This window comes from Helianthus annuus, chromosome 13 (assembly GCF_002127325.2).
Source record: "Helianthus annuus cultivar XRQ/B chromosome 13, HanXRQr2.0-SUNRISE, whole genome shotgun sequence".
Taxonomy (NCBI): domain Eukaryota; kingdom Viridiplantae; phylum Streptophyta; class Magnoliopsida; order Asterales; family Asteraceae; genus Helianthus; species Helianthus annuus.
Genome location: NC_035445.2, coordinates 20,546,283 through 20,561,267, shown reverse-complemented (window position 1 = coordinate 20,561,267; position 14,985 = coordinate 20,546,283). Strand labels below are relative to the sequence as shown.

At 39.9% G+C, this 14,985-nt stretch overlaps 1 protein-coding gene and 1 long non-coding RNA gene across 2 annotated transcripts; one reads left to right on the top strand and one right to left on the bottom strand.

Annotated features, from left to right (window-relative positions):
* Positions 1-6,782: 6,782 nt before the first annotated feature.
* On the bottom strand, positions 6,783-7,406 carry LOC110900460. Its single transcript, XM_022147347.1, has one exon. It carries the CDS (start codon positions 7,404-7,406, stop codon positions 6,783-6,785), a length of 624 nt encoding a protein of 207 aa, XP_022003039.1.
* Positions 7,407-12,120: 4,714 nt separating this feature from the next.
* LOC118485609 lies at positions 12,121-13,508 on the top strand. The gene is made up of 4 exons (XR_004877066.1): positions 12,121-12,184; positions 12,503-12,957; positions 13,244-13,365; positions 13,464-13,508. It is a non-coding gene; the product is annotated as an uncharacterized LOC118485609 (long non-coding RNA).
* The last annotated feature ends 1,477 nt before the right edge of the window (positions 13,509-14,985 follow it).

The following is a 14,985-nucleotide window of genomic DNA, read 5'->3' as shown; positions in this document are numbered from 1 at the left end:
AGGGGCTTGGTTGTGTATTGATGCAGCGGGATAAAGTTATTGCCTACGCTTCGCGGCAACTTAAAGTTCATGAACGGAATTACACGACGCACGACTTAGAGCTGGGAGCTGTTGTTTTTGCGCTTAAGATATGGCGACACTACCTGTACGGTACCAAGTGCACTATTTACACCGATCACAGGAGTCTCGAGCATATTTTCAAGCAGAAGGAATTGAACATGCGTCAACGACGATGGGTCTAGTTACTTAATGATTACGAATGCGCCATCAAGTACCATCCAGGCAAAGCCAATGTTGTGGCTGACGCTCTCAGTCGAAAAGACACTCTACCTAAGCGTGTACGAGCTTTGCAGCTCACTATCCAGTCTGATCTTCCTGCATAGATACGAGATGCTCAGGTGGAAGCATTGAAACCAGAAAACATCAAGGTTGAAGCCTTACGCGGCTCAAAGCAACGATTAGAACGGAAGGAGGACGGCGCCTACTATGTAACAGGACGTATTTGGGTCCCACTTTATGGCGGTTTACGAGAACTTGTGATGGATGAAGCTCATAAGTCTCGCTACTCGGTACATCCAGGTTCGGATAAAATGTACCACGACCTCAGAACTACATACTGGTGGCCTAGCATGAAGGCCCACATAGCAACTTACGTCGGCAAATGTTTGACTTGTGCAAGAGTCAAGGCAGAGTATCAGAAACCAGCAGGCTTACTTCAGCAACCAAAGATACCATAGTGGAAATGGGAAGAAATTTCCATGGATTTCATTACTAGCCTACCCAGATCCCAGCGTGGGAATGATACTATTTGGGTGATCGTGGATCGACTCACCAAGTCTGCTCACTTCTTGGCAATCAAAGAGACAGACAAGTTTTCCACACTAGCAGACATATACTTGAAAGAAGTAGTCTCAAGACACGGGGTGCCCACCTCTATCATTTCGGACCGCGATGCACGATTCACATCAGAACTATGGCAAGCAATGCACAAAGCTTTTGGCTCTCGATTAGACATGAGCACAGCTTATCATCCTCAGACGGATGGGCAGTCTGAGCGCACGATTCAAACTCTAGACGACATGCTTCGGGCATGTGTCATCGATTTCGGCAACAGCTGGGAAAAGCATCTCCCTTTAGTGGAGTTTTCATACAATAACAGTTATCACACCAGCATACAAGCCGCTCCATTCGAGGCATTGTACGGGCGTAAATGCCGGTCACCTCTCTGTTGGGCAGAGGTGGGGGATAGTCAGATCACGGGTCCAGAACTTATAGTGGACACCACGGAAAAGATGGCACAGATAAGGCAACGCATGGCGGCAGCACGCGACCGTCAGAAAAGCTACGCGGATAAGCGTAGGAAGCCATTGGAATTTCAGGTCGGGGACCGGGTTTTACTTAAAGTCTCACCCTGGAAGGGTGTAGTTCGTTTTGGCAAACGGGGCAAACTCAATCCGCGGTATGTCGGACCGTTCGAAATCACTGAAAGAATAGGCAAGGTAGCCTACAGACTAAACCTACTAGCTGAACTCGGTGCAGTTCACAACGTATTCCACGTGTCGAATCTGAAGAAGTGTCTGTCAGATGAGACCCTCATAGTTCCTTTTAAGGAACTCACTATCGACGAGCGGTTGCAGTTCGTCGAGGAACCAGTTGAAATCACGGACCGGGATGTCAGGGTCCTCAAGAACACGAGAATCCCTCTTGTTCGAGTTCGTTGGAACTCCCGTCACGGCCCAGAGTTCACCTGGGAGCGTGAAGATCAAATGAAACTCAAGTATCCCCAGTTATTCGGAACCAATGCAACCACTACTGAGGCCGAAGCTACTACTGCAGAATTTCGGGACGAAATTCCAAATCAACGGGGGGATGATGTGACACCCCAGGAAAACCAGTAAACGACACAACCTACCTAGCTTCCTCAGTAACCGCACGTTAAATTTCGGGACAAAATTTCTTTCAAGTTGGGGATAATGTGACAACTCGAGTTTCCAAGATTCCACTCTCGCATTTATTGCACGTTCATTGTTTGTTTAATTGTTTACTTGCACAATTAGTTTGCTGTGAAACTGTAACGTTTTGATTCAGTTAAGTATATTGTATTTGTGCGTGGTTATGTGTTACTTGTGAAAGATTTGACAAATACTTGAATGTGGTGATGAAACTGTGAAATATACATCTTGTGCCTGTAATATGTAATAGATAATATTTAAGGGTGCATAAAGTAATTAGTGAAACTCTAATCATTCTTAACCCTAATCATTCACTAATCACCACACAAAAACCAATACACGTACTTCCACATTCTTTGATCATCTTCTACAATCATTTGCTTCATCTTTGGCACAAGTCTTTTGCATCAATCTTGGTCTTTCAATTCATCTAGAATCAATCCAAGGTAATTGTGTAATCATTGTTTATTGTTAGTTGTTGATTGATTGATTCATGCTAAACCCTAGTTCTTCATATGATATTCTCTGCTTATCGATTCATTCTGATTATTGTGATAATAATGATTGACTAGTTGTATAATCGATTGCCTGATGATTAGATACAAGATATGTTAGAATGATTGATCGATAACTGATTATTGCACTGTGAAAATCATGAAATTAGGGTTTTGGACTGATGAACGTAACTGTTGATTGAAGAAAACGTAACTGTTACAATTGTTACAATGGAATTGGATATTGCATGATTTTTGTTTGTCCGAGCTTTCGAAATATTAATAAAATCTGACTTTTAAATCATGCATGCTAGTCCGACTTTCATCCTTGTAAGGGTGGTGTCCGAGTTTTGATTCATGAATATAGACCGAAGCTATCACATATATATATATATATATATATATATATATATATATATATATATATATATATATATATATATATATATATATATATATATATATCATTGAGTCCGACTTTTATAAATGGAGTCCGAACTTTGAACAAGACAAAAGGTCCGACTTTTTATATAAGGCACAAGTCCGAATTTTTATAAGATATATATATATATATATGTCCGACCTTTTGATTAACATAAGGAGGTCCGGGTTTTATTATATGATGCTATCCGAGTTTCACTTGTTAATGCTTGTCCGAGTTTTATAGCATAAGAGCTTGGTCCGACTTTTGTGCTTGTTGAGGTCCGACCTTCTATTGATACACATGGGGTCCGAAGTATTGCTTGCACATGTTCGAGTTATGCTTTGATGGCCTATGTCCGAGTTTTAGGGGCATGAGTTGATTGTCCGACTTTTGGTGATGAATCGGTCCACTAATAACATGTACATGTTAGCTAGTTGTCGGCCATGATTGAGGATTTGAATGTGTAGATCTGATTGAACATGTGATTGTTGCAGCCAATATAATTGTTAGACAGTCATTCAAGGGATTTCGACCCAAAAAGTGATTTCGGCCCAACTGATAGGCCTGTTTAGTGGTTAAACATGTTAAGTTGATAACCTTGTTAAGTACGTATATAACTCTGTTAAACATGTAACTATGATTAACCTATTAACTGAGTTAAGCTTATTAACTCAGTTAACCTTATTAACTCTGCTAGTATGTTAACCCTGTTAACTGTTAAGTGCTTAACTGTGAGTTCTGTTCTGTATGTCAGGTATGTGGTATGTAATTGAGTTGTGTTAACCGTGTATGTAAGCTCAGTGTGTGCGGTAACCCTAATAGTTCTGATTTACTCTGTCGTATGATGTATTATTTGATGAACGTGAAATAACTGTTATGTGCTACATGGCGATGATTGCTTAAACACTTCGTGACATAAACGACCTGCAACTGATTTAATATATATGCATATTATAGGACGTGATTGATTATTCGTGAGCACATAGTTAGCATACCGAGCAAACCAGGGTGAGTTCACACAGCCAAGGCATGGGGTTCCCAGGGTGGGAATGGGATTTAATTATTTACTTGTACTTACCTGGATAATGGAAATTAGTGATATGATCCTCGGGTGAGGAAGGTTATTGATAAGATACTACTAGACTAGTGATACTAATAGAACTGATCTTCGCATACACGCCGGGGTTGGCTGCGATAATATGACTAATCTTCGCACACATGCCTAGGAAGGCTACGAACTATACACAAAACTTCGCACAGGTGCCGGGTGGCCGCGATACAAATATACCTAGTCTAGAATACTTGAAAATTTTCCCTAATCTTCGCATACATGCCTAGAGGGCCGCGATACGAACTAATACGATACATGACTTAATGAACGAACACAAGGCTTACTATACTATTACAATTACTGAACTATAAACTGTGAACTCGCTCAACTAGTTGTTGACTCTCTGTTGCATGCCTTGCAGGACCCTAGGTACATATGGAGCTTGCACAGGGAGGAGCAGGTCGTTGTGGAGCATGGACCGTGGATGTTTTGTTACACTTTATAACACTTGAACTTATTACATACATTGGGTTTTCATACTATGCTTCCGCTACTTAACTATGTTTGGTTTGAACATCAATTGTATTGAATTGGGTTTTACGAACTACTTTGATTATTATATACTATGTTCAATATGATTGATGGCTTGATCCTGGTCATGTCACGCTCCCAAGCGGTGATGCTCCGCGTGTGGATTTTGGGGGTGTGACAGTTACAATTGTCCAAATAGCATTGAGAAGTTAGTTATTGAGGAATGCCGCTCAATTACATTGTTGAAATTAGGAGATGTGGTAATTTGGAGGCAAGTTGGTTTCTCAACAACTTCTTGCCATCACTTGAATCTCTCCACATTTCAAGGATTCCGAATCTGAGGTTGTTTCCCGAAGGTTGCTTTGTTCATATCACCAAGTTATCAATTTGGGGATGTGATAACATAGAATCCATTCCAGATAATGGTTATGGTTTTCTTCCTTTTCTTTGCTTGAGACTGCTAATCATCAGTAATTGCAAGAATCTGAAATCATTTCCTCATGAACATTTGTAAAGTCTGACATCTTTGGAAGAAATGTACATATCTATGTGTCGAAATCTGGATGACTCATTTCCCAGTGGTTTGTGGCCTCCAAATTTAACTACCCTAAAAATCGGAGGCTTAAAGAAGCCTATTTCAGAGTGGGGGGCACAAAAATTCCCAACCTCACTTGTTACACTATACTTACGTGGTGGTGAAAACTCGTACTTACATGTTAATGAAAGCTCAAGAGTGGGTTCATTTGCAAAGGGACAAGATATTGGCAATGCTACTTCATCATCTCTAACTAAACTATATATCAGTGATTTTATGGAGTTGGAATCACTTTCAGAGGGCCTGCAACACCTCACATGCCTTAAAGAACTTGTTATTACGGTATGTCCGAAGCTTAGAGATCTGCCAGAGACACTACTCCCTTCCCTTTCAAGTTTGCGGGTGATTGATTCTTCCCTGAAACTGAGAAAAAAGTGTAGAAGTAGAAACGGCAAGTACTGGCCTATCATCTCTCAAATCCCTGACCTTGAGATAGATTAGATATAGAGTGATACAGATAGATATAGAGTGATACAGAGTGCACATGTATTATATGTGTGTGTTGTTTTTGTATGTATACCAAAACAGGGTATTGAGGGAGCAAGCAAAGGGCCATGGTTTATAAGATAATTATAACAATATTAACTGTACAATTCTTTTGAATAGAAAACACCATGTCTGTTCTAAATCGTTGTGAACTAACCGGATTCTAAATCGTTGCTAAATCCAAGTTATAACAGTAAAAAATAATATATTATCTAAATCTTAAAATATACAACACAATATACAATTTTCCCTTCTAGGTATTTGACTACAAATCATGTCTCTTACTCTCTTAGCACCTGTAAGACCACCCGTAGTGGGGTGATATTTTGTAAAAAAAATTGAAAAAAAACGCCTGAAAATGCCGGAGACCCATTACACCGGGCGTTATTCGGCATGTTTTTTGAAAAAAAATGTGTTTGGCGTTTTAAATAAAACGCTGGAGGGACGAGAAATTGACCAATCGTTTGCGACCACGTGTATTGTTTCAGTTTTGTGGCTGGCCGGAGTTTAACATCTTGCCGGAAAACCTGCAAATAAATCGAAGAAGATGGTCTGCAGAAAAGAAAAGGTTTTAAAAAGTTAACTTTTTTACAACTTTGGTCCATGTGGTTTAGATATGGTTTTAAAATTAACTTTAGAATATTTGAATTTTGGTTCTTGTAGTTTAGATATGTAATATTTTCTATTTAACTTTTGAATTTTTTTTAAGAATGTAAAAACAATACACAAAGTCCATCTTCTAGTATTGTATTTTTTTTTTTAATTTAATGAAGTATTTAAAGTTTAAAAAAATTATGAAATGATTGAATGGGCGTTATTGGAATAATGCCCCACTACGCCACTTTTGGAATAATGACCCATGCTGACTGGGATGACACGTATCGAATAATGCCCCATGGTGGGGGCATTATTTTCTTTCACCTCTACACATGGTCTAATGGATGGTTTTTAGATCCATGAATGCCGCCGACATGAAAGGTGGGAAAGTACGTGGAAGAGAGAAAGCAAGGAGAGAGATGGGACGGTTTGTAGGAGAAGAAAGCGGGTTACTGAGACGAGAGGGGGAGAAATTGGCAAATGGGGGGAGGCTTTTGATTTCACCTGGTTAACTTACGTCCTAAAGATACACTCTTAAATGATTTAGATAGACTCAATTTATAATTTAGAGCATGTTTTTTTTTAAAGGTAACTATTATTCACAACGGCACACCCTTGAAACAAGGGCAGCCAAAAAGCCAGACAAAATCGATTACATCACCAAAAAAGAAACCCAATTCTCCCATGAAACATCTCTACAATTAGATCTATTACTATACCACAAATAACTAAGCGACTTAATATCCTGCACTATACTATCCGCCGATTTATGTTTATCCGAGAATCTTCTTTCGTTCCTTGCTCTCCAAATACACCACCAGCTGATCATAATGATACCTTTGAGAATGTCTTTCGCTTTGGGACCTAAACCGGAGAACTCATGAACTTCGAGCAGATCATTCAGCGAGAAAGCATAAATCGGACCAATATGAACCCATCTACTAATACGATACCAGACCTCCGAAGCCACCTCACATGAGCAGAAAAGATGATCCGCAGTTTCGCTTCCATCGCCACACATGACACACCTATTCTCACCGTTAAAGCAATTCCGTTTGATAAGAGCATCCAACGTCGCTATCCGACCCATTTGAGCACGCCAGACCAGAATACTAACTTTCTTAGGAACCCACTTCGACCATTTAAAAACATAATTGTTACTGTAATCAACGTTACTGCGAAGGAAATTTTTAACCGATCCCACCGAGAATACTTTATCACGACCCCCTCTCCATTCCCACCTATCCTTGCTGACAGAGAGCTTCACAGATTCCATCATTGCAGAAAAATCGTTACATTCGCTCCATTCCACAGCCGAGACTGGGTTGCGAGTCCAACCCCAATTACCAACGAAAGCCTGTTGAGAACAATTATAACGGGACGCAACCCAATAGTTCTTAACAGACTCGAGCCGAAACAAAGAAGGGAACCGATCCTTAAGCGGAACATTGCAAATCAACGGGTCAAGCCAGAATCCGATGGAGCACCCATTTCCAGCCACACCCTTAAAATTATCTAACAAGAAAACACCCCCCACTTTAGTTTTAGTGACAGTAGAGACGATACCTTTCCAAACTCCCCAATGTTTTTATTTAAAGGCTATGTTTGAAAAATGAATAGAATCCACCACCTATGAATTGATCCTTGTAATATATATTTTAAAGCATGTAATACCTATGAATTGATCCTTGTAATATATATTTTTATGTAAAAAAATATAGGAATAAACAGAATTAGTATGTATACCTTTACGTGAAATCTGAGATTATTAAATAAATGTAGACAAGACCCAAGAACTAATTAGATATATTTCTTATCCATGTACATATATTTACACTAAGGCATAAAAAGGCTTCACATGTTAAGAAGTTAATTAGGAGATAGAAGGAGGGATTAAAAGCTTCACATGTTAAGAAGTTAACTAGGAGATAGAAGGAGGGAATCAAGCATTGCAACTAGTTGGCATCCGTTAAAACTTGTTAAACCGCTCCTGAAGGGTGTTAAGAGGCATTAAAAGCTTTACACGTTAAGAAGTTAACTAGGAGATAGAAGGAGGGAATCAAGCATTGCAAGATTTGCGCACACACACAAAACAACATGATATATATATATATATATATATTTGTGTGTGTGTGTGTTTTAATTAATTTTAAGGGGCGTTAATGGGGTTAAACCATTTCCTTGGTGTACGGTGAAGTGAAGAGGGTCAAGTAGGTGATGTGGTGCCTACGTGTAGTTAAGAGGCGTGAAAGTATACCTCATAGCCTAAAAACAACTATTTTGTCTCTTTTCTTTTCAATTAAATAATATTTTTTATACTTTTATCATTACTTTTTCTTTTTCCTCCACTCACTCATAAACATAAACTGAAAATGAGATGTGATATAAGACATTTTTTTACATCAAACCTATAACTGGTTGTAGCAATGGCGGAGCAATGAACATTTCTTGATTGGTCATTAATATTCGGTATTGGAAGGGTCACTCAGACTATTAGATTTGCGGTCCAGGTAAGATTGGATCACATGTTGTATGAAGGTGATTTTAGATATGTTCGGTTCGGACCATTTTGATGGTACCTTCATCAATTATTTTAGGTTTTGAATCAATTTGATAATCTTATGAACCTAATTTCATCAAATCTAGAAAGGCTGCTTATCCTACAACGCATCTTGATACATTCCTAAAGGGGGTCGTCAGATAACTTCGTGTTTTTAAACCCAAACCAGATTGGCTGAACTACTTAGTGTTTCTAAACCAAAACCAGACTGGCTAGTTCAACGGAGAACTGGTAAGGTTGCTGGTCCACTATGAACATTTGAACTATTCCTAAATTTTACCTGACAGTTTTCTTATAACCAGATTGAAGTAGAAACTAAGGGGTTGTTTGTTTACTTGTTAATGAGGCTCTTAGACTAAAGCGTATGGGGGCCGGCTGAGGTCCGGCTAGGACCGGCGCCGGTCCCCCACACCGCTCCCCTGGGGCTCGGCTTGGCACAACCGGCACCCCACAGCCGGGGTAGCCGGTCCTCCCTCCTCCTTCCTTCTCTCACATATACCTATACATACATACGTATATATACACAAAGGGGTTCATCCCCCACCCCTTAGGTCCATCCTCTACAAGCCACTCCTACGTGGCGCCGACGTTACGGCCCATCCCCTTGGGGATAAGGCTCTCCATACCCCTTAGTCTTAATGGTTCAGACCTCTTACTGGTTCAGTACTTAATGGTTCAGACTGTTTGTTTCACAAGCAAATGTCTGAATGGTTTAGACAATTGCCTCTGAATGGTTAAGAACCTCTGAATAGTTATGCATTATACAAGCTCTTAATGGTTCAGAACTCTTACTGATTCAGTACTTAATGATATCTCTTACTAGTCCATTCAGATGTTGCCAAACAGCCCCCAACTTTATTAACTTATGTCAGGTTATATATCTATTTTTATAGATAAGAAGAGAGCTCAAAGTTTGTTTAGCTAGCGATGTGGGACACGTACAACTTTTAATAGAGATGAACAGGGTTGAGTATTTATGTTGTGTTCGATGTGGGACAATTCTAAGTTGAATGGTTTGAGGTAACATAAAAATTAACTCACAACTTGTATAAAGATGCGAACCCACAAACTGCTAATGTGGAATTGTTGATTAATTATCATTTACCAACTCTACTACAAACCCACATGCTCTATAAATGTTGGTTTACAAGTTTACTACTAGCTTCCTTATGTTCGCAGTAAATTCAATTTAAAAAAACACAAACTAACACACATGTGCAGAGTCTATGGAGAGACTAATTTATATTTTTCGGGTGACGAATTCTATATTTAATGATGTTTTTAAATTTGCTTGTATTTAATTTGTATATTTTTTTGAACTTTTGTATTTTCTTTTTGTTACATTTCATATATTGATCATATATCTAAAGTTATTATTACGATAAGTTTCTTATCCAGTTCAATCGATCCGACCAGTATAACCATAAGATGAACGGTTTGATGCCTATTCCAGATAACCATAGCATCTCCCTTCTAGGTAGTGGGTTGTTGCTTTGTTTGCATTCGTTGCAACTGTTATAGGTAGTTTCTTTCGGTTAACGAATTATGCGGAAAATTGTTCCAAGTTTTCCCTCTACTTTCTTTTCCGCTTCTCTCTCAATTTCTTGGCTATTAATTACGATCGAACGACATCATTGATATCAAAGAGGTCTTGATCTACCGATGAACAACCGTGACAAGATACGAGTCAAGTTCAGTGAGTAGGTGTATGAAACATTGGCAAGACACAAGTCCAGTTTAAAACCCTCTTCACCGATAAACCTCCTTACAAGCCCTCGAAACATAAATCACCCAAAGATCCGTTGTTCTTTCAAACCCATCACAAAATACAGCGCAAGCCCCTCCACCAAAACCCACACCATCGCCCCCTAAATTTGTCTCGATCGCTCCGTTAACACCACCCAGCTACTCCTTCCGCCACTGCGCCACCAGCAGCTCAACCTACACCTATAATAGTCCTAGAGCCCGCAACATGCCTTAAACCAAAATGTGTCTGATAACCCATGACATCAGCCCCCAAAACCACCACCTAGACCTATTGTCAAACTAATACCAGCCAATTGCCCAATGCGGTTGTTCCAACACCGACCCCCATGCACAAACTACTAAGGCCGCCCTTTTAACCCATGACCTACACAACACCATTAGCTTCAGCGTTGTTGCAAGAGCCATTGTCGCTTCCACCACATTTTGTGGTCCTTAAAAGGTTAGACGAACACTATAATTGATTGGGAAGGAAAATGATGCGCCAAAGAAGTGAACATCATCGGTAGAAGATGCCATTGGGGTGATTGAGTGGCATTCACCGTGGCACCATGGCACTCTATTAATACATCTCCGAATGTGGCAAAAGGGACTGAGTGGCGAGTGGCGACGATGGGGTGCTTCACCATGAGTCATTCTGGTTTATCCTTGATGGCATTCAAGTGGGAGGAATGCTACAAGCCCAATTGTTAAGGATTCGGGTACTGCAACATACACACAATCAAACTGCAAGAGAATGAATAAATAAAGATGACATGCCAGATTTACGAAGTTTGATCGGCTGACCTACGTCAACGGGTTGCAACCAGGGTAATTCTTTTGTTGATATGCCTCACTAGGAGATTACAAGTACATGATCATATATATATAAATGAGATGGATTTGGGCCATGTGGCATGTGATTTTGGAGCTTTTTGATGATGTGGCAACCTATGGTGGAGGTGTTTTGTGAGTTTAGGAGGGAATCATTCTAAATACACACAATCTTTCTTTGGACGCAGGATCCGTTTGATTTCGGGTCATCCTATACCGTGAATTCGGATCTATATAAAAGGCACTATCACAATTATTCTGTAAACCCTAGCCACCTCTCCTTCATCGCTCAATTGGAGAAGCTGTCTCTTCTCTTCACCGATTCAATAACCAGGTATGAAATCTTTTATTATTGTTTATTGTAATGTTTAATCTATTGTATCTTCTTCAATCCTCAATCATCTCGATTCTCTCATCAATAATCCGTTAATCCAGTTCGATGAGTGGTTTTGTTTGTTCTCCAACTGGTACTGGGTGGTCGTTTACAACATTTGTGGATGTTTCTTTGAGACTTAGGGTGATTTTTTTGATATAAAATTAATTGTTAGGATGATAATCAGGTTTTTTTTTTCTATTTTTTTGGGGTAATTGATTGGAGTTTTCATCATCTTTTGAGTAATTCTTTTCAATTGATGTTTAGTATCTGCGATTAATGCTTCAATTTTAGGGTTCATGCATATTATTTAAAGGTAACAGGAGGAGCAGACAGGTTATATACAGAAGAGCTTCTTTCAAAAATCGTTAGTAAATTGTTTGAATTTACATTGTTTGTGTTTGTGCTTTTCATATATTTTAGTTTTCTAGAGTTATATCTGCGTATTGATTCGTTCGTAATTGTAGATAGCTGTTGAGCGTGGGTTCATAAGAGGACGTAGAACGCCACAAGATGCAGGTGCTTGCCTCTATGTTGTGTGTCGGTAAGTGGTTACGCTATCGTGTTTTTATTTGCAGATAACATCTGAATGCTAATGGTTCAACAATATTAACTGTTTGGTTGTGACTTTGATTCGATTTTGATAAATATTACATTGGTTGTTTTTTTATAAATTGAGACTCGGGTTATGATTTAGCATTCACAAACATCTTTTCTATCTTAATTATTTAGATATTTATAGGCCCGTTCAGTTCTTCTTGAGGTAAAATGTCACATTTGTGTGAGACTGAACATGGCTTATTCGCAAACATTGTATGTTAGGGTTTTTTTTTTAATTAAGGTGTTGTTATTTGTGGGACAGATTAAAGGGAAAATGAGAGTGCTTCATGGTGTAGAGAGAGACGAGAAACAGAAGCCAGGAACGTCGACTCTTGGAATCATGTTTTGGTGCTTCAGATCCTACAAAAAATGTTCAAATAATTGCACGTTTTGCTGAATTCAGAAACATGGTTTTGGCCAGGCTGTAAGCAAGATCCTCTTCCCTTCGCAAAACCCTAAATTGCCCTTTTCTAGAATCCAGGTTCATTCTAAACATTGTCTTACTGATTCTCTATTGTAACCTTTAATTTTATTGTTTTGTGTCTAATTTTATGTTTATAATTTCAATCGCTCAAATGATGATGAGCTCTGCCGCGGGAGTCGGTGCTGAAGGCCTGGTTGGTGAAATAGGCCGATATCGGAACTGCGATCAGGCTGCGGTTTCGAGTTATTGGGGGATTTCGAGATCTAACCGAGTGGACATGGAACTGTTATATGGTAATTAATTTTTTAATGATGCTTATTTTGATATTTGTTTCAGTATTGTTGATTGTTTGATCGCGTATAGTTGCATGTTTGATGGAAATTAAATGCGGCTTTTTTCCTTGCTATGTGTTTTAAGGATAAAGTTATCGAAGAATCTTATTTTTTCCTATCTAAAGTCCACATTAGATTGGAAATGAAACAAAAAAATATAACTTTATCCTACGAGTTTTTAAGAAGAGTAACTTTATCTCGGTTCCCATTGTTTATATTCTGATGCTTATAAGGTTTTACCTTGCAGATTCCTTTATACAACACAAGTTCCACATTATCTTGAGGGTGAGAATTACGTCTTTTCGGGCGGTCGTGAGGTCATCAATGTCTTCTCAATTCTTTGCATAATACAGCATTTTTCGTACACATGTTAGTTTAAATTTCAAATAATATATGTACGCTCTAGACAACCTTGCATGTAATTTCAAATAATGTGGTGTTTGTGATGGTGATTTGATCTGCGACAGCTGATCTCAATGAAAAGGACATGCTTTAGAGAAACAACAAGATATGGGTGTCGGAAATGTAGGTTTCGCTCCAGTGGTGATCGATTGTGAAGAAAGGTTGTTGCTTGGTCTCAGAAGAAGACTCAAAGGGTAACACCTCTGCTTCTTTGGGCGTGAAAGATGGGTGACGTTGAGTTTTTTCGGATTGGAGCACGCCGGATATGAGGGGTGCTTTGGCTGGATAAGAAAAAGGGTGGGGTGGCACAAGAATTTGTTGTTCTCTAAGTCTCAATTTCATCCCCAACAACTCAAAAAAGGTAGGAGAAAACTTCATATTAAGATTCATTTTTATCTTTTACATTAATTAGCGTTCGTATTAGTTTAAGCGGGATGTCATCATTTGAAAAAAGAAGATATATATATATATATATATATATGTATATATATATATAAATGAGATTGATGAAACAGTGGTTAACCAAGAGAGGTTAATTCACTGGTCTCGTCAAGTAGGGTTAATCCCTTCTTTCCGAGGATCGGTGGCTTGACCGTCAGCTGGGCTGTCTCCTGCACAAGGAAAACACACCGTGACTCGTAACAAGGAGGAAGGGGTGGGGGGTGCTCCTTGTTACCACTCTCCGGCGTGAGAATCATTAATTTGCTTGAGAAGCAAAGCGTGTGATAGTAGTAGTTGTGAGGGAGTTGAGAAGTGATACCTCAAACCTGGTTAGGGATGGGTATTTATAGCCGAGGAGTGAAGGAGGATGGTTGAGTTGACAGACTGACGACACGCCGCCCTTATACAGGTGTGTCAGGCTTGTCGGCTGTGGAGGTGAAGCCACGTCCTACTGCGATGTCAGTCTGTTGCTTACGTCTGGGCTGACAGGCGACTGTCATTGGTGCCACTTGCTCTGTGATGTTAGTCCCACTTGCCTCATGGGCAGGATATGGTGTCGCGCCGCATCACTGCCTGCGGTAACTACTATTATTTCCGCGTTCTCACTCTGGCTAAGATTTGTGGGATGCGGTGCCAGGCCGCATCGCCACTTGTGGTGACTGTTGCTGTTGTCCAGATCCCTTGTACTGATGAAAACGTTCATAGGATGCGGTGCGTGGCTGCATCGCTACGCGTACACCCATTTTCATAGACTAGGTAAGGAGATATTCATAAGATGCGGTGACAGGCCGCATCGCTTATGCCTATCTTTACTTTCTCATCACTTGACAGATTGGATTCGACATCTGTGTTCGCGCATGCCCGCACGGACGCAGATAAGTTCTTGCTGGTGGGGGTTTTTGATAAGGGTAATGGTCACTCGCGGTCGTGCTGACGCGAGATCTGGAACCATACCCTTCAAGTCCCCCCAGTCTAGTGTTGCTCCCTTATGCAAGTTGCATGTGGGAGGAGTACTAGACTATGGTGTCTAGAAGGTAGCTCGTAGTATAGAGAAGATTCTAGGCCATGTAGATGGCTCCTGCTTCTAGTAAATCAAACCGGGGATCCGGTAGTGTCATGTGACGTCTCTTCCGTACCTGTGAGCAA